The sequence below is a fragment of the Artemia sp. Qi Xiang Cuo genome, chromosome 6 (genome assembly GCF_049724085.1).
Source record: "Artemia sp. Qi Xiang Cuo chromosome 6, ASM4972408v1, whole genome shotgun sequence".
NCBI classification, from domain to species: Eukaryota; Metazoa; Arthropoda; class Branchiopoda; order Anostraca; family Artemiidae; genus Artemia; species Artemia sp. Qi Xiang Cuo.
Window position 1 is genome coordinate 59929822 of NC_142799.1, and position 20901 is coordinate 59950722.

Consider the following 20901-nt stretch of genomic DNA (forward strand, 5'->3'; position numbering starts at 1 on the left):
GGCCCTTGAAGGGCAGGGTAGGAGAGGGTGTCGTTTTGACCAATATTTATGGAAAACCCCCACTTTCTTGTGCTGGTATATCTACTTACCAATAAATTGATCATGAAACCTGATTACATTAATTCCAATATGATGAACTATGACTCAAGCCTTATAGTTGTTAATTGCCTCAAAGTATTCATATGGGACATTATTTCAGATTGGGACTTAGCTGTTCTTTGATTGCCACTGTAGCAAATCAGGGCAATATTTTTTATTTATTTTTTACCAATCATTTAGGCCTAAATGTTTTCAATTAATATGTCTTTTTAATGTATCATAGAAAACTTGGCAGTTTTTGTCTTGGTTTGTAACCATAGATAAATGCAGGCTAAAGTCTAGAGGGAAGAGAGGGAGCACACCCTCATTGCCCCCTATCTATGGTATTCTCGTTATCCATTTGCATTAGATTTTACTATACATTAACATATTTCATCAGCTAAGTAAAAATTACCATAGATACTGCTATATCAAATTTATAGGTAAAGGCTTATGTTTTATCTCAAGTATTCAAAGGATATTTATCCAAGAGGAATGCAGGCAAGTATATTCCTCAACCAGACGAACATAAAATGTAAAACTATGTTATAAAAATTCTGTTTAAGGTCTGCTCATTTTCTTTTTTTGACAATGCTGTTCATCATATCCTTAGGCGCACAGTCTTTCAATGTTAAATCTTTAGGGATGAGACAGAGAAATTGGCCTAAAAAACTTTTAAATCAAATTATAAAAAAAAATCGTGGATTTTTTTTTTTTTTTTTTTTTTTTTTTTGTCTATGTTGTGGGGGTGGGGGGTTGATTGTCCTCTATCTTGTCAGTCTTCAAAATACGAAGGTCATACCCATGGTTGAGTTTTTTTTTTTTCTGTTGGACAGGGGCCAAAATTTTAGAAGGTAGTGTGTTTTAAGGCAATAGGCTTTGGATCAACCTTTGGGAGATTTTTTCCTCCTTTCCACCCCTTTACTTGTGTAAGTATTAACTTTATGTGTAAATTTTAATATATTTATAATCAGCTCAGTATTCTTTTCTTTTTAGATACCACTTTTTGGTATCATGTCTTCAGATTCAGCAGATCCTTTCTACTGGATTCGAGTTATCCTAGCATCAAACAGAGGAACTTTGATGGAACTTGGAATTTCACCAATTGTGACCTCTGGACTAATTATGCAATTGCTAGCTGGAGCCAAAATGATCGAAGTTGGAGATACCCCGAGAGATAGACAACTCTTCAATGGAGCACAGAAACGTAAGGCATTTTATTTGTCATTGTATAGGAGAGGAGGTCAAATCTGTAGATGATCCCTTTCTTATAGATTCCTAAAGCAATGTATTTTGTCTTGATCTTCTTGATTCCCAGTTTATTGACATATAGTGTTTTGTATTTGAACACACTTACCATAAATATTCTTTTTTGTACCATACCTCTATTATAACTATGTACCTGGTCACAAGGATGCCAACATTAGGGAACCTGGGCGAAAAGTAACTACACCCTGGGCTATTTAGGGGGAGGGGGGCTGAGCCACCACAACAAAAGTTTGAAAATGTTCTAACTATTTCTTGTTTTCTTTTCTGGATGTAAGTATGTAAACAAAGGAAACATATTGTAAGTGGAGGTTTCTTGAGACAGGATTGCTGAAATTTTTTTAAATCATATTTTGTTGATGAACTTGGTCCATAAAAGCCACTACTTCTAATAACTTACTGCAACATCTAGTTACCTGAGGCCAATACAGCTGCGCATGCTCGTCCTCTATTCCAATCTGTTTAAAGTTTCCCTTTTTTCACCTCCCAAGAAATTTTAGTTCCTTTAAATCCTTTCTTACGACCTCGAGGGGCAACCTGCCTTTTGTTTGGCCCTAGATGGATGGCCAAATAGGAAGACCTTTGACAATCTGTCAGCCCTAATCTTCAAAATTTGCCCTAGCCATCTCAATATTTCTCTCGTTATAGCCCTAGGAAGTGGGATAGAACTAAATTTTAAGGTACAGCTTACTGTTTGAAATACTGTCAGTCAAATGGGTACCCAAACATTCTATAGACAATTTCTCTAAAAACCATCTAACAAATCCTCCTCCATCTTCTGATGCTCCAGAACCGTCTTCTGAACGTGTTAGAATCACATCTGACCTCTGTCATCATTGTAGCTGTCAATATTCTAATCTTGGTTTGGAGATATATCTTCATATCCTTCAAAGCTTTTTCAACTCTGAAAAAATACCCTGGGTCTTGGCTATTTTACTTTTAACATCTCTTCGGCACCCAACATGACCTCTTTACCTTCAATTTTTCATAAAAATTAATTTTAAAACCTATTCTTGCCCCATGACCTCTCAAAACCTCCAGAAATTCATCTCAACATCGCCTTCATTTATTCCTAGTCTAAGCGACTTGAGTCTTTTTAACATTAATATTTAAACCTATTATTTCACCCTGAAATCTCGAGACCCCCCCCCCCAAAAAAAAATCATTAACTTTACTAACATTTTCATCTAGGATACTTAAATCATTACCATAATCTAAGTTTATGGGAAATTTTGCCTTTCCATTTAATTCAATGCTCTCCCATAACCTTTGCTTTATGCGTTCCTTAGGACAAAGTCCATTGAAATGATCCGTATAAATAGGGATAGAACAATGCCCTGTTTAACTCTTGATTTTGTACAAGTTTGTACGATTTTGTACCTGTTTAACTCTTATATCTTGCTGTAACCGCAGCAATGTTGTTTGTGTACATGGCACTAACCCCTTAAATGTGTTTATCTGGTATACCATACAAGGAAAGGATCTTCAGCTAAAGCTCTTTTATTGGCTGAATCAAATGCTTGCTCATAATTTGTGTAACTTTTGGCTAAAAGGGCCTGTATTGGCATACTCGTTTACAAATCATGGTTTTATTGCACTTACGGTATGAAAGCTTAGATATAAATCTCGTCATGAAACTAGTTTTATAAATATAATATTTAGTTGTCAAAATTGCATATATGTTTAATGTGTTTCTCCAAAAATTTTTAGTCTATGGACTCCTTTGAGTCAGTCTTTAAGGATTCCTGCTTACTCTGTGTAGTGACTTATCTATCAACAAATGAAATGACTTCATTTTTATACAATCCTAAAAAAGGCTTATCCCAGATTTGCCTCTCAATTACTTGGATTATCTGTCTTGGCTTTTTCTACAATTAGCCATGTCTTAATGCCTACTGCAAAATGCTTGATTCTAATTCAAATAGAAACTTGCATGTTTCACACTCTTTTCAGTATTTGGCATGATTATTACTGTCGGCCAAGCAATTGTATATGTGATGACTGGCATGTATGGTGATCCAAGTGATATTGGCTTAGGAGTTGGTCTTTTGATTGCCATACAATTGTTCATTGCTGGTTTGATTGTACTTCTTTTGGACGAATTGCTTCAAAAAGGCTACGGACTAGGATCAGGAATTTCTCTTTTCATTGCAACAAATATCTGTGAAACAATTATCTGGAAAGCATTCAGTTCCACTACAGTCAACACTGGTAAGTAAATTAACATCTTTTTCTAATTTCTATTTTAATTAATCGCTACTTTTAACATTATAATTCTACATTGAATAACCTTTCAGTCTTATTTGTATGCTGTTAATAAATTAACAATTCTTGGAATAGGTACAATTTCACTTTTGTACTCCTTTGTATATGCAATTGAATTATAGGGCTGTTTGTGTTTTGCCATCTCTGAGCAAATAGAAACGAACGGGAAATGTGAATTTCTCCTTAATGGTAAGTTAAAAAATACTTTTGTAAGGCTCTTCTAGTCTATAAATAAAAAACAGTTGCCTCCTCTTACAAAAACTGCTGTTTTGCTTTATTCTTTTTTTTTAATAAAAAAGGAGTCTTGCTGCTTTAACATCCTGTTATTTTTATGTAAACTCTTCTACTACTTTTTTTTTTACTTTTTACTTCGTATGCATTCTGTTGTTTTATTGACATTATTCATCCATAGAGATATTAATTTTTTGGACAAAAAAGGCCGGAATGACAAAGGAAATATAAAAAAGAACCAACATAAAAAAAAGTGGCAAAAAAATTTCGGTACAATATTTAGCATCGCTTTCCAGTATCTTTTTGAGAAAATAAAATATAAGCAAATAGAAGTAATTGAGTATGTAGTTTATATGTAATTGCATTCTGCTTCTTAAAAAATTAAAAGACAGCTCAGAAACTTAGTTATGTTTTGGTTTGTCAAGCGGCAACTTGTAACTAAGTATTAGTTATTGTAGTATTGTGCCAAGTACTTTTAATTTTTTACTTAAAAACAAATACCAAGTACTTCAGTAAATTATAAGTATCAAGTATCCCTCCAAGATTCTACTTAAGTATTAAGTACTTAAGTACTCAAGTATTTCCACAGTGCTTCAGTAAGGAAGTTCAGTAATCGAGGTTTTTCTCAGAATCCATAAATCACCACTGTAGTGTCTACTTGGTTTCCCGGTATGTACTGACAAAGACCAAACGAGTGAGGTAGGAACGAATACCACTTGCAGTTACCTCACAGAGTTGACTACCAGAATGGCTTTTTTTAAAGAACTCTTTCGGCAATGCTGCACCATATAGACTGTGTTTATGCGTTTTGCTAGTTTTCAGAAGTAAAAAGCTTGTCCTTAGATATCTGACTCTGAACTCTATCGAAAAGATCCCTTGCAAGAACAATGGAAACTATTTTCTACTTCGATTACGAGATACAGGAACTCATAGATAATGGGAATTTGATCCATTTAAAAGATCAGAATGCTACATAGTCAAAACAATATCGAACGTGCATCACTTAATGCCACATAACAATTCAATTGGATTTCTTGCTTTCTTTCTTCAAGAGTAGTAGCTTTTTAAACATAGCATCTCAAGCAAGTTCTGTTTTAGGATAAAAATTCCTCCACCAGCCGAAAACAGTCGCTCTGCGGATGCAGTTAAATTTCCTGGACTTGCATTACTCTTGGGTAGTCTTTTAGCATGGTTAGTTCTTTTCGCCTATCAGCCACACATTAAAGAACCTTCACACTATTTTCATCGCGTTCACGATTCTCTGAATTGTCTGTGATAGTTTCTTTCGTCATCCTTCTGAAAGTCTTCATTACCAGAAGAGTAGATAGCTCTGTCAGTTCTTTCAGCTTCATTATCAGCTTTGAGAGCTTCAACCTCTCTTGCTTTTTCTACCATAAATTCAACAGCTATATCCTTACTCTCACCAGGGGATCACTGAAGTTTGAATTAGGATGACTTGAAGTGGCAAACAACATAACCTTTGGCGCGAAAAAATATCTCGTCCAGGATAGCCGAAAACCTTTCCTCTAGATCCACAAGAAGAGCATATACCAGTGGCTGGAAAAACCTCAATAAAATCTTTCTGCTTTTAAAGCTTCTTTTCAAAATATCGAATAGTTGGGTAAATTGTACCAAAGAAGAACTATTCTTCCTCCTGAAGGATATCCAGAGCAACTGCTAATGGATCTATGTCCTTCAACCTTTCTTCCAAACCAAGTTTTCTCTAAAGTATCACAGACATCATGAAGCTTCTATTATTTTTGAAAATCTTTCGAAGGTCTCGAAAATCTCGAATTCTATCGAATTGTCACAGGCCTGATGAGCTGTCTGCCGTATGCCTCTTTAACAACATTTTCGGCTTTGGAGCTCTTAATAATAGCGTCCCAGAGAGCAGTACACTTGGCAAAAGCGGCATAGTATTGCCCCTCATATGCAACATCATTCAAGGCTTTATCAACATCTGTGGATGCAAGGAAATTGAGTGTATGGCTAACACATCTGAAATGAAAAGGAAGTGGGAAATACGCAAAGCATTCTTGCTCATCCGATTTCTAAGAATCTCTCCAACATTTAAAAACGAGAATAAGCCGTTTTGACCTGCTTCATCTTCATTCTCATCGCTACCTACTTGACCCTCATCACTGGAGATTGTCGAAAATTCTCTGAGGTGTAAGACAATGCCAGTTAACGATCCGCGTACCTTTATTTCAACTGCAATTTTATGTCTCGCAAAATTTGCTCAGTGATTTTGTCGTAAGGATGTGAGCCATTCAAACGTGAACATGCTAGAGCAAAAAATTTCTAATTAGGATCTTCGTCAAGCAAATGGGCAGTCATTACCAGGTAACCTTTGTTGACCAAATGTCCGCAATCCAGGACATATTGTCTGTCAGTTCAAACTCACGAATCATAGTCTTCCATACTTCACAGCTGAAACGGCCCCATCTGCATCTGTTTTTCCGTTAATCTAAAAAAAAACTATCCGTTCAAAAGAAAAAAACAAATCAACATACTCCTTGCTTTCCTTGTTTGAAATTTCAGCTACTGGGTACTATTTCAGAACAGTAGAATTCCTTGTTAGACGATTCAAAAGTGTCGCAGTGAGTGACTTCCCATTAAAGTTTATATTGAAATTAAACTCTGGTTTAAAAGTACTTGATTACTTAAGTGCCCTCAAGTACTTCTTGTTTTTACCTTAGTAGGAATATCAAGTACTTTCGGAATCTTTTACTTAAGTAGGGTATGAATACTGAGATTATTTACTTCAGTAGTTACTTAAGTAATTTTTGCTTAAGGTATTCCCAACACTTGTAAATTGTATATCCAATCATCTATAGACAACAAAGGTCTGCGTACTGAGCTTTTGAACATTTATCACGTATTAAAAAATATACGTATGTTTGTTCTTAAGTATTTTTTCTTTCGAATTTGTATCTGTTATAGATTTGTAATGCCGTTGGTTCTTTTTATATCTTAATCTTGTATATATTACTAAATTATTTTACAAATGTTGGTGAAATTTCAAATATCCCGTTATTATAATATGAACACAGCATCCTTTTTACAGGCTGAGTGCCTGCTTTTGCAAGATTTTATCTGCTATAATATCAATTGAGTCTGCAAAGCTGGACAGTAAGTGGCAAAAACAGGTTGAAAGTAATCAAAGTGCCCTACGAAGGAAATTTCCAGTATTAATGTAGGGTATAAACAAAAAACAAATTAGGAACGAGAGTCAGGAATCTAAATATAGCTAATACATAGTGTGTTTCAAAACACATTTGTAATTGAACTTAAAAAACTAAACAAGAGCATGTACTTGAAATGTTCAGGTAATCTAGTGAACCGTCTTAGTCTGTTCAACAGTGAGGTCGGAAGGGTGAGATTGTTAGAGTAGTCCACTGAAATGTTGAGTATATTATCTACTATTTATTATTAATAGTGTTGGTAACACTGTGATAGTGGCGAATAATGAAAATCGCAAGGAAGGGGTGTTCCCAAGTATTGCCTGCAAACCCTCTATCTTTTGTCAGATCCTTAAGTAAATAGGAAAAGTGTAGTTCTAAGTTTCCATCCTTTCTAACTTCGAAAAGTAAGGCCTTTTTAAAGAATTCATTTTTTTGTAAAGGTTCTCTGAAAAAAATAAAATTAATATCTGGCTGTTTTACGCCTGCAGGTGGATGTGGAATTTGTTTAATGTGAGGTAGGGATTTTCTCCTTTTAATAAGTATTTCTAAAGTTAGGGTCTCCCAATTCTACCCCATTTTGTTTCAAGTAGGACTTCCATAGGTATTTTTTTGGGAGGAGGAGGGGCTTACAGTTTTGTGTTGGAAAGGATAAAAATGATGGTTTTCTGGTCCTCACAAAAGAGTGTACGCTAAGATCTCCATTATTTCTTTATTTCCTGTTATTTCTGTTGTCTGATAGGCTTTGCTGCTAGTTCTTAGTAATGGGTTTGTTTTGTTTGTGTTTTTATAAAAGGGTTGCCTAATTTAATTTTGACACACCTTGTACGTGTAAGCTGTTTCTTCTTCTTTTTTGCTAATTGTTTTGGTCACACTAATTCGCGTCTGTGTAGAATATTTTCTAATCTACTCTTTTAGACAAACTTAACCTTCCCCTTTCAAACAAAATTTTGTTCAGGGGGAATTCAATGTTTAGTAGGATTTTGATTTTTTGCTTATCTAACCAGTAAGGTAAAATTACGACAGAGTAAGATAAATTAAAACAACTTAAAACTTGAACTCATCAGCGTAAAAGTGTATTAAAAATTTGCATAAACGCAAGTATTCAGTAAACGTTCATTACTTGAACGAAACAATTACGTTCCTGGATTTTTTTCCTTTTTTTATTCTTTCTACTATGATTGAATTTTTGAATTGTTCTAGTGTCGTTTTTATGTAATATTAAGTTGTCTGTTTTTATTGTAACTCTATTTTATTCTCTTTGTATATTCACCGCTCTTATGTTGATTGGGAGGTTGCTATACACAAAAACTAATTGAAACTCTGACTCCAGTTCTTTCACACATTGTTGTTTTGTTCTCCAGGAAGAGGTACAGAATTTGAAGGTGCAGTCATTGCTTTGTTCAATTTGCTAGCCACCAGACAAGACAAAGTCAGAGCATTGCGTGAAGCTTTCTATAGGCAAAATTTACCCAACCTCTTGAACTTGATGGCAACTGTCCTCGTATTCGCTGTTGTTATCTACTTTCAAGGTAATTGTTTGTCTTCTATATGCTAGTGTTTTTGAATTTAGAATGCGATCTGTAAATATTTATAATACTTGTTGGAATCCCCGCCCCCATGGGAAGACCAATAAAACATGTACTCTGTGAAAAATATGATTAGCGTATCTTAATAATAAATCCTAAAAATAATACACTTTTAGGTGAAGAGATGTTGTTTAACACCAACTCCCTTCCTCTAGCAAAAATAAATGTGCAGGGAAAGACAAGACCTGGTAGCAGTCTAAAGCTCATTATGAAACAGTTTCAGTATCATGAAAACAAAGTTTACTAAACGTTTTAAAATTCGATTTGAAAGCTTACTTTTAGCCATGTAAATGTTGGTAAAAATGTAGCATGCAAGTGGGATATTTTTAAAATATTGGGTTTTCAGGTTTGGTAACATGGGTGAGATCACCTGTTTCTAGCTAACACCCTAATTACAGAATTAAAATGCTTAAAAACTAAATAAACGCTTCTCAGTTCTTTTATTGTCCTAGAGTATTTTTTTTCTAATATTCCTCTTTTCTTCTTGATTCAATGGCATTAATAGGGATGGGACAAGCAGAATTATGCATGAGGGGGGGGGGGGGATTGAGGCTGCCACCGTGTTGAGAATTGTTGTATTTATTCAAAGCCTATATTCCTTTAAATATATTGGTTTTGCTAGGAGAAGATTTGGACTCACGGTGCAAGTATGCTTGAGAGACACAGTGTGACAGTGCTTTGTAAAACGTAAGATTGCTCTTTGTCCAAAAGACCTCTGGTCAATATATATACGAGATTCTAGAACTAACTGACGTAGGGGCAAGGTGGAACATACTACTCGATTTCTTTTTTTTACACCCTTTCCAAATATACTAATCAATTCATTCGCAAGTGCACTCACCCCCCCCCCTCCCCTTTCTGATGGTCCCATATATAACGCTAATGATGTATTTCTCTGTTATATCAATGCAGTCATGCGTTGTAACTCAGTAAGAATTTCATTGTTTAATGTTTTCTTTCAATTTATAGATATTCCTTGGACTATATATGGGATACTTCCTTGTTAGCTTGTACACACTCGAGAATTTGTGTCGCAAAGATCAGACAATAGCCGGTCTTCACGCTGTCTATACCAGACAATTACCTTCGGCTCATTGGGAAACTACATAATAGCTACAGTTTAATTAAATATATAGTTCGTATTTTGGTTATGTTAGATTAGGTAAGGTATTTAATATAATGCGCTATGGGTGGCCCCCCTTCCATAATTCTTTGTTTTAGTTTTTATAATTTTGTTACTAAACTATTACTATATATTTGCATCATATTTTGGTATATTTTATTGATTAACCTAACTTCAATTCTTGAGTGTGAACTAGCTAACAAGGAAGTACCATAATGGTAACATCAGAGGGGGGGGGGGTATTTACGAGTGAATTTGTTATTATATCTGGAAAGAGCATAAAAAGGAATCAAGTGGCGTGTTCATCTTGTTCCTATGACAGATCTTTATCTACTTTTGGCTATCTTGGAAAGAGGTTAGGTTAGGAAAATGAAACTTTCAGGGATGGGTCTACAGGCTCAAGTATGTTCTGGGAAGGTATTTTAAAGTACCTACCTCCACTCTTTCTCCCTCTAGAGGGTCCCGAAAGTTGCCTACATAACCTATTGAAATTTTGACAAAACAATATTTTACCTTTTTTCATTTATCAGTGTCTTTTTCTCTGGCTTTAGTTCTGAAAATGCAATTCCTGTTATTTGAATAGAATTTTAAGCCATGTCAGTGTTTTTTTTTTCCAAAATTTAGGAAATGTATTTGCATATTTTGAAAACCTTATAAATTGGGATTGAGCAAAGTTGTGAAGCTGAAAAAAAATGTCGTACTTCATTTAAGCAGTTGATAAATTTTGCAAGATTTCACTTTTATAATACACGGATTTTTAAAGGTCATCAAAGGTCAGGGCCCTCTAGAGGGAGCCTCTGTTTAGTATCCGGGCAACACGCGATAAATGAGGTTTAGTTAATGCTAATGTCGTTTTAAGTTTTAATGTTGCTCCTTACATTCAGTTGAAAAAAAACTTCTTTAATTTTTTTTTAATTTCGAACCTTTTTTCAAATCATGCCAGGAAATCCCCTTCGTCTCCCTCAAGATATAGAGTCAAAATGTTAATTAAGAAAAAAATTTCATTGTCTGAAAATTTTTCCTCGTTGTTTTACCTTTTGTGGTTTGTATTATGAAAAGGCAGTGTGTGTTATTAAAATAGCAATGCTATATACAGTATGTCCAAGAATCCAATGGCAGAGGTTTCAAACTCCTGCATGTAAAAAAACGCAAATTTGCAGGTTTTTTTTTAAAGAAATGTGTTGACTTTTGTGGGTTAGTTCAAATCGAGTGGCGGTCATAGAATTTTGGAATAAGACTCGTTCAAATAAAAATTAAAAGTTCTAGCACCTTTTTTAAGTAACAAATGGGATCATGCGGCGGGAAAATGCTGATCTTGGTCGTTTTGTCTACAAATTACCGAGTGAAAATTTTGAGATCACCAAGATTCACCAACCGCTTTAGAATTATTTTCGAGAGTTAAAAATTTCGATTTGTAGACAAAACGACTAAGCATGATCCCATTTGTTACTTGAAAAGGGTTCTAGAACTTTTAATTTCTATTTGAACGAGCCTTTTTCAGAGTAAGATCTACTAGTTTCAGATCTAACCAGATCAATGTCCTGATTCTGCCATTCTTTGCTGCAAGACAGAAATTTTGGCCCGAACAAGGCAAAACTCATCTAATCCCCCCCCCCCCCCTGCTCTAGATGGCAAAGCTTTATAGTGATTTGCTGAAAGTATTTCTCAGTGCAACAAATGTAGTTAATAGGTAATTGCAAGCGTTTTATTTACCGATTGCCTTTTACAATATTTGAATAAGAAATACATTGTTTAAAGGAAAGGTATATCAATAAACTCTTCCATTATTGAGGCGTTAAAAAAAGTGTTCTCATCTGATTCTAGCTGCCCTTGTTAGATCAATTCTTAGAGCATGGGAGAAAAGGTCAAACTTTTATAAAAAGAACGGGGAGGAGGGGGCAGCCCCTTCATGTACAAAATAAACTTAGATTATGTTAAGCTTTTTTTAAACTTTACCGTTAAGAGTGGGAGATGGGGGGGGGGGTCGAGGGAGGTAACTTTCTTCTTATGTAATGATTCATTTTTGTTTTAACTTCCAATGTCACCCCTCATTTTTACTTTTTTTTTAAATGTGTCTTTTTTTTCAAAATATCAGCTCATCCATAAATCTTCAATAATGAATTAGAGCTCGGGAAGACGTTAGATAAGTTTTAAACCAGGTTTTGAATAGACCATTTTTTTTAATGTAGATTGTCAGGTAATTTGTTATTCAGTAGTTTTACAGCTAATAAAAAAAAAATAAAAGAAACCCTAATTTCGCCAGGGTTGAATTGCAATTTAATTTACGTCAAACGATATTAATAACAGAGGTAATAACACGGTTCCTTATTTTTTTTTTTTTTTTTATAATGATTTTCCTCTTGTACTCTATTCTTAATACGAAGCCAAAATTCATTAAGATGTCGACAATTTCCTTACGAAATTAGAGAAAATAAAAATATACAAAAGAAGCCGCGATAGCTCTCCCTTTGTCACTTAAAGTTTCTTATGTATTGAATTTACCACACTTTCTTATAATTTTAAACGGCAAAGTTATATAAAAATATTTTTGCTAGATAAATTTTTCGGCTGGCTGTCGTAGTTCAATGGTAGAGTTTTTTGTCTAGTAACCACGAGGCTCGCGGGTCCGTCTCTCACTAACGGCAAGTTTTAATGCAAGCTTCCATCATTTGTTATGAAGGTTGCAGGTCTAATAGTGCACTTCGTATATACTGGACTGTGCTTGGTCTTAGCATATATTTCTATATTTTTTCTCCTTTTGTTGCAAACATTTCCACTATTCATGGTTAGTGTCTCAAGAGTGGCAAAGTTACAAAAAAAGATGGATAAAATTTTGTCGGTGGGCTGTATTAACTTGGCGATAGAGCTGCCTGCATAGTTAGCAGTGGATTTGACTCCTAGTAATAGTTAATTGTTTGAATATCAATCTTCCCTTAAGTGTGAAGATAATTCCAGACCCCCCCCCCCCTGTAGAGGTCATGTTGGATGTAAACTCCAAAAACTACATCTAGGACGCGTGTTCTATATTTTCTGTTCTCAATTGGGATCTGGCAGTCCGCTATGGTAGATATTGTGTTGAAGAGAAACTTTGAGGAGGGACTCCTCCTCAAATAGGTCGTGCATAGTTGAAACCACCAAAAGGCATAACTGAGACGCTTGCTCTTCCAGTTTGATTCTATTCGACTAACTTCTCTGGTAGAGGTGCCGGTGACGAACATTTTTTGACCTTTATCTCTTACTTCCTTTCAATTTGGTTGAGATATGACAACCTTTTCTGGAAGATGTCCTGAAAACGGGAATTTAAGAGCCCTATCCTTCACCCTTACGAGGTTGGATTGGATCGATTTGGCCACCCAAAAGGTGTAGCTAGGATACTTGCCTTTAGGTCCCACCAAGTTTGATTGAGACCTTAAATTCTCTTCTTGTAGATTAGACTTCCTGTTGGCAAGAACTTAGGGACCTCTTCGCTTCACAGAAGCTCGATAGTATCCTGACTCCCAAAATGCAAAACTAGGACAGTAGCTGTTAATTTCATCAAGTTTGGCTGAGATATGACTACCGCTTTTTGCAAATAGATGTGCTAATGCCAAAATTCCGGGAAACCACATCCTCACCCTGCCCATTCCCCTCCCCCCATCAATGGGTTGGATCGTAGCTGAACGTGTTTTTGTATACTTCTTGGACCAAGCTTAATGCACACAAAATTTTAATTGAAGTAAAAGTTTCATTAAAAACAAGCAAAAAATCGAATTTGGTATTTCAATAGTGACTTTGCACCGACTATTTTCTTTTTATGGCCTCATGATTAACCTGCTATTTTCTGAAGGAATGTCCTTGCGCCTGAGACAATATCCTTTCTTTTTGTGTGGGTTCTGTGTTTTCAGTTAAGTCTTACTTTTGCATAAACCTATAAATATAGGGAAATATAACGAGTCTGTTTATTTGAGCTATTTTTTTAGATGTGTGTTGCATAGATTCAAAAGTGATAATTTCTGTTCTTTAGGTAAAACAAAATGTTTGAATCGTCACGTTTTACCATTACCGTGCTAGAGACTGCTGATCATGGAAAAAAACTAAGAAAGCATTATCGTTGCTCTATAATGCAATTATAGATTTTGGCATTGTTTTTCTAACAGTTATTTGAAAAAAAAACGTGTATCTGCATAGTCTAATTGGTATAGATTGCGTTCAAACAATAAATAATTTAATACATATGTGGCAGTCCCTTTCTTTTCTTGTAAGAAGTTTATGTCTAATGTGATTATAATCATGCACAATGCTTGAAATAGCTTCAATATCATAAACAAGTGTTGTAACTCAGCTTAGTGAAAAACCTTACATGCAAAACACCCTGACCCAAAAAGCGGCAACTTGTCAAGAATCCTGTGAGCCTTATTTGGCCAGAAAATATATTTTGAAACACTCCTTGGGCAAGGAAATACAATTTTTAGGACTCATTTCATATGTTTCTTCTTCTTACTAAAAGCCTATTTATTTCAGATATCTCTGGGGTTTTTTTATAGATGGAAACAGTAACATAATCTGTTATTTTTGTTTTAGGTTTCCGTGTCGATCTTCCAATTAAGTCAGCCCGCTACAGGGGCCAGTATAGCAGCTATCCTATCAAGCTGTTCTACACTTCGAATATTCCTATTATTCTTCAGTCTGCCCTTGTATCAAACCTCTACGTTTTGTCCCAGGTAAGAATGTATTTGAAATCCAATTTTTTACGTTCTGCGAATGTTCTGATATTTATTTTACTGATATATTAGCAATAAATGGTGTTGGGCTTAAATAAAATTCTAAAATAAATCCCGTAATACTCAAATTTAGTAATCCAACAAAAAAAAAAAAAACAGCCAAGAATTATACATGCTATACTGATAGTCAGCAAAAACAACACATTCAACATCAAAACCTTCCTATGAAGTCCTTGTGGCCGGGAGTGCAGGAATAAAGAAAAGAAAAACAAAAGACAAAAAAGGAAGAAAAAACACTCAACCATCCGCCAACGAATAAGCGCCGAAAACCCAGCCAGTCCAAATTGTATCAAATGATTATCAAATTAACGCACAATTCAAAATTGGACCAGAGACATCAACTGCATGTGGGTGTTAAAAAAGTGAGCCTGAGATTACAAATGTGTTTACAATCCTCTTAATTGCGCGAAACGAGTGAAATTTTCGAAACGAGTGAAACTCCAGCAAAGTATTTCTGGTAGAATGACAAGGAGTCAAGGGGTAGTAATCGGATCAGGCTAATGGACTGAATGGAATACGAATACTAACGTAATTACGAAGATAATATGTAGAATGGTCACAGACAAAATATGGTCTAGTTTTAAGGGCCAATCAAGAGAACTTCAGACAACCCTAGAGACTGAATCTTCCTCTATTGTAAGGAAAGATTGGCAAACCTATTTATCACCTGAAATGCTGGCACATTCCTCTGAAATATTGTTGCGGGCACATTTTTCCCCTCCTGAGCTAGAAAGCATGACGCACAGGCTTTTCGCTCTGAAATGCACTGAAAACATTGACAATAAATTTTAAAAAAGTTTGAAAATGATCAGCTCTGCAACAGGAAAACGTCCCATGTCTACAAATGTTCCGTCAAGCTGTCTGAAGTATTTGAATGCATCCTTCTATAGCTTTGCATTAGATTGTCTTGTCTTTGTATTAGTATCTAAATAGCCTAAATAACCGTTACTGTTCCTAAAACAACTTCAAACGACGGTTTTCCACTAATATGTTACTTACAAGAAAAAACCTCCGGCTTTTTCTTAGCAAGTTACCTGGTAAAGAACGAACTACGTTGTAATCACTGTGTCCACGCAGCTCTTTACTAGAGCAGTGCTATCACTCTTGCAGCTGGTTCCATTGTAACTGAGCCATCGTGCAGCTGAACCACCGTGCAACTGAACCCTCGTGCAATTGAAAAGTCATAATATAAATGACTGTCAAGATGATTATTACAAAAGCTCTGTTTTTTTGTCACAAAAACAAAGAAAGTCGGGCGTCACAAATTCTTAAAGCCGTATATATTTCTCCTTTTTTATGTCTGTTAATGGGGTTTTCCTCGCCCTGTCACTGTCTACGGGTCTAGTTTACCCCCCCCCTCTCCTAAGGAAAAAGCCTCCCCTGGAAAATACCCGGTCACGGAAAATATGGTTTTCTAAATTGGAATATTTTATTTGAGCTCTGTTATTTTTTAGTCTAGCTGAGAAGTGCTAAAGAAAGTGGAAAAGAGGAATTTATGTGTAAATCTTGCTCGCCCTTTCCGTGCAAAAATGTTCTTCTCATGGAAAATCCTCCAGAAACTCCCCTTCAGAAAACTCACGCAAATAGTGTCCGTATGTTTTCCAACAACAAACGCTATCTGTAAGCAATGGACGAATTACAGACCTTAACAAGATACTTAAACTTCTGCAATGGAGTTTTCTGATTGTTTTGTAGCCAGGGAGAGAGGGAGATACCTCAAAGGGTTCATTTTAATGCCAAAACATCTCAACTCTCATTGAGCCTTCGCATAAATACAAAATTAGCATGTTTGATCCAATAAATGAAAAAAAAAGCACGGAGCATTAAGGTCAAACATTAGGGAAACGTCAAGAAGAATGCCAAATACAATCAAAATACATTTTTTTCTTTATTAGTTGTGAAAAGGGAATACTAGCAATATCTACAATAGATGTTGGTATCAGCCACCACATCGTTCCGAAAATGTTCAGGAGCATCTTCAAATAAATCAAGAGGTACTTTGTGCATCCAGTTTTACAAGACATTAAAGTATTCTTTGCATAACTATATGATAAATTATGCACCATTCTATTGCACCATGCACCATGTCATTGCACCATGTTCATTTTTACAGTTTTTATTCATCATAGCGAAAGGAGGGAATGTTTAATTTTGGGTGTGTTCGAAAAGGCTACGAGTATTGAGTGTATTTGCTTTAAACAGTAAAAGATATCAGTCCAAAAGTTTTAAAAGGCAATCGGTAAATAGAACATTTGCAATTGACAAGTGGCTCGGGGCTGCATAATTTCTATCGAAAAATTATAAAAAGTGGGATTGAATTTGTAAACAGCTGACCTGCAATACCGAATTAATATAACAAGTATTTCCAAAGTTAAGAAATCCTGATACTGATCTGTCACAGTTCATTGTATACGATAATTTCAACAAGGAACTCTGGGATATACTATCCTGAGAAAGGATAAATCTTCAGAGAGAAAAGGAGGTGGTGTAGCTTTATTAGTTAATAATAATATAAAATTTTGTGGCATCAATTTTCCAGATTTTGAAAATGATGTTGATGTAATTGGTATAAGTGTTTGGCCATTATTACCTAACATTTTTTTCATTTATGGAAAGTGGATGAGAGAATTGACCTGCAGATGGGATACTAAAAACTCCAGTTTAGCTTTAGATGACTTTACAGAGCTTATAATTTCAGTCATGTTTTTGCTTTCCCCCTAAACTCCAAATTTAAAGAATTCCTTTTCTCCATGGTATCTGTGAGTTTATGTTCCTTTTAAGCTTTACCGTATATGACTTAGTTTTTCTTTGTTTTAAGTTCTAATAATGGTTTTTAATGTGCGTTGAAAAGCTTTTTTTATTATTTAGAAAAGTGAAGAAAGAATGGCCAGGAAAAAATCTTCTATTGAAATTATGCCGGCATGTGTCGTGAACAGCTGAGGATATGAAGTCTAAACTTCCTGGGCATGTTGAAGGAATTTTGAAAAAATAGGTTGGAGGGCAAACAGTCCCCTTCCATATCCTTTTTAGCTGCAATCTCCTCAAAGACATCTGATCAAAATTCTTTATCTAGATTGACAAAGGTCAAGTAGTATAAACACGTGTTTATTAATTAACGTCCAGTAAGGTCTGATTCTTCTGAAAAAAGAGAAATAAAATCAGCTTTAATGGTTTGTGACATCGGATCTTGTGACTTCTTTTTTTTTGAAATAAAAAAAAAACTTTTTTGAATGATCTTGAAAGGCGTTAATATCATGACTTTTAGAAACAAACAATTCCAACAAGGTTGAACATGTAAAAATTCGAACTTGTGTTCTACCCAATTATATTGCCTCATGTTTTTAGAATACTAAAAACTGAGTTCAGTGGTTCAGTTGCACGATGGTTTAGTTAAATGGGGCTCAGTTACACACACCCTTACAGCTAAATATGAATAGCATAAAAAATTGTTATTGTAACAAACGAGCAAAGAGAGATTGTATAATGATATGATAATAGATAAAAAGAACCACTTTTTATAAAAGAAAAAATCCTGCATTGGAATACTCGCTTTACAAAACTGTCATGCAGGTATACCTGAGTTAGATCGTTGTGGTCTAAATAAAATTTGAAAAGGATTGCTGGACCAAGTATTTAATCAGGGGATGACAGCACCCATTTTTAATGCAGTCAATATTTGTCTGTGTAGTCTATGTTTTGTAGTAGTCTTTGTATCTCTAATTCACACAGGACGAAGAATAACGGTCCTGTGTCAATTCGAAATTCTTGGTCAACCTTACCAAGGCCATAGGCGGACGTACCTTGTTTGCCTCTCATTACAGGCAATGTAAAGGTCCTATGTCAATTTAAAATTTTTGGTCAGCCTACCTGAGACTAGGCAGGCGTGCCTTTCCAAAAGGCTTGGATGCTAAGCGATGGACATTGGCTAGATTGGGACACTGTGTGAAAATGAAAAAAATATTGTTGGTATGTATTGGTACGGTCTAAATCATTCACGGCTTTAGGCATCCGTCAATAAGTTTTAAGGCGAGAGAGGAATTCGCCCATAGTCTCAGGCAAGTGACCCAAAAATTTGAAAAAATTGTGAAAAGTTGAAATTTGCTCAGAATGCTGGACTAAGCTGAGGCATTGAATAGATACTATTTGGAATGTGATTGGTGACTTTGGGCATCCGTGAACAAGTGCTAAATTGAGAGAGGAATTTGGAACAATATTTGGGGGCGCTCACCCGCCCAGAGTCCCGGGCAAGTGACCCAAAAATTTGGGAAAAATTAAAATTGGTTCAGAATGCGGGGCTGAGCTTAGGCAATGAATAGGTACTATTTGTTAGATGAACATGGCTTTAAACGTTAGTTTGCCTGTTATTCCGGGCAAATTAATGATCCTGTGTCAATTCTAAATTCTTGGCCAACTTTCTTAAGACCATAGGCGGGCGTGCCTTGTTTCCCTCTCATTCCAGGCAATCTAATGGTCCTATATCAATTTTAAATTCTTGGTCAACCTGCCTGAGACTCTAGGCGGGAGTGCCTCCAAAAACTAACACACAAGTACTTGTCCAATAAGAGTCATACTTACTCCCACCATTTATCCGTGCCATTTAAACATTTTGGCCTCTCAATTACTGGGACTATCTGTCTTGGCTTTTTTCTACAATTAGCCTTGTCTTGATGCCTACTGCAAAATACTTGATTTTCAATTCAATGCTCGGATAGTAAAGAACAAACCACAGGGAATTTGGCTGCGAAGTCAGTCAAATATGACACCATACCCCAGAGAAGCAACTTTCCTAAGGATATTTGTGATATATTATCTTGCCTAAAGACAACTGTGTTGTATCTTCATGCATATTATGATTCACTGTTTGTCGAAAATTGTATTTTGTTTTAATATTTTGATTACTATAGGCTAGAGTTCGTTCTTTATTATAATACTATATGCCGCGGTTCGTCCTTTACTAGGGTGCAGGTACTACTGCAACCACTAAGTACATTTGAGATTTGATAAGTATGTGTCTTAAGTTCTAAGAGCTACTAACTGTTGCCTCTTAACTCTAAAAAGAAGTTTTAAAATGTTATTTCTTTAAGGTATAGAAAAGTTTTGTTCGTCTTCTTTTGGAATAATGTAACTCATTATGGTTCCCCATTAATTTCACTGGTGGAATCCAAGTAGAAATAGTCGGGAGAAGGACTACGAGATGACATAATACCTTAAAGGTTTTCGGCACTGCCAAAAATTTACCAGGTTTCGAGTTTTTTTTTTTTTTTTTTTTTTTTTTTTTTTTTTTTCATTATAGACCATATGCTGATCTAATTTATGTGTTCGGGATCCTTAGGAATTTTGATGAGGTTGAGTCAAGGTTTTTACTTAGTCTTAGCTATTTCCATTTCACTCGCCAGCGCCATGTTAAACCCACTGCCGAAAACTCAAAGAAAAAAACAAACATGGAAATATTAATTTATTTACAGGATGACTGAACCTTGGAGTAACATGCCCTCTTTGGTGATGGAAACAATTAGTGTTGCGTCGTTAAAGCACCATCTAGTGCATAGGGACTTTCATTAAGATCACTTTTGTGCAGTCATTTATTATAACTCTTCTCTTTCATTTCTTTCTTTTTGTTCTTTTTCCCTTTACGTATTGTAGAATATGTACAAATATTGGAGTACTTACTTTGTTTTCTGTCAACAGATGTTTTCTGCTAGATTTGCTGGTAACTTTCTTGTAAACCGACTTGGTGTATGGTCTGACGTTGCAGGTGGAGGAACTGCTAATGCTCTTCCAATCGGAGGTTTGTGTTACTACTTGTCACCTCCTGATAGCTTGGGTAGCATAGCTGATGATCCGATTCATGCCATAATGTATATTATTTTAATGCTTGGATCCTATGCTTTTTTCTCCAAATCTTGGATCGACATTTCTGGATCATCTGCTAAAGATGTAAGTATTCTAAATCTAGGCTTCTGACTCCCTTTTGTTAAACGTTTTGTAAATTGAGCAGTTCGAGGCATGTTTCATTAAGACGCCATTCCGTGTAGTCCGGTTTTATTCTGGGTTTGTATGTATGCTATCAGAAATTCCGGAATTGATCCAATGATGGTTGCGAAGTTTTGAGTTAGACTTGAAATGTGTGGTACCATCATTATTCCTTAAGATGTTTTGTAAATGAAATATATTTGAGGCCTTTTTTTTAAGGGATCATTCCGATGTAGTATGATTTTGCTCTAGGCTTATATCCTACCAAAAATTCTTGAATCAAAAAGTCTGGCAAAGTCAAAAATTGACTATAGTCTAGGACTATATCAAGGCACTAGGCGATGGTCCCGTTTAATTAAATGCGATGAATTTTCCGAATGTAAGGAAGTAGGAATCTCTTTATGAAAGTGTCTAGTTGAGGATGAAAAATTCTG

General features: G+C 35.4%; 1 protein-coding gene across 9 annotated transcripts in view; it reads left to right on the top strand.

Annotated features, from left to right (window-relative positions):
- Nucleotides 1-20901, top strand: part of LOC148951469 (protein transport protein Sec61 subunit alpha-like) — a 100317-nt gene that overhangs the window by 22872 nt on the left and 56544 nt on the right. For 8 of the 9 annotated variants that reach the window (XM_089090901.1, XM_089090895.1, XM_089090899.1 and 5 more), the window contains exons 3-6: nucleotides 1075-1285; nucleotides 3298-3555; nucleotides 8387-8554; nucleotides 14295-14434. In XM_089090901.1, coding sequence (XP_088947027.1) covers nucleotides 1093-1285; nucleotides 3298-3555; nucleotides 8387-8554; nucleotides 14295-14434 — 759 coding nt within the window. In that variant the 5' untranslated portion in view covers nucleotides 1075-1092. Of the gene's footprint in view, nucleotides 1-1074; nucleotides 1286-3297; nucleotides 3556-8386; nucleotides 8555-14294; nucleotides 14435-20182; nucleotides 20432-20901 lie in introns of all 9 variants that reach the window. The other variant, XM_089090902.1, reaches the window with a different exon arrangement.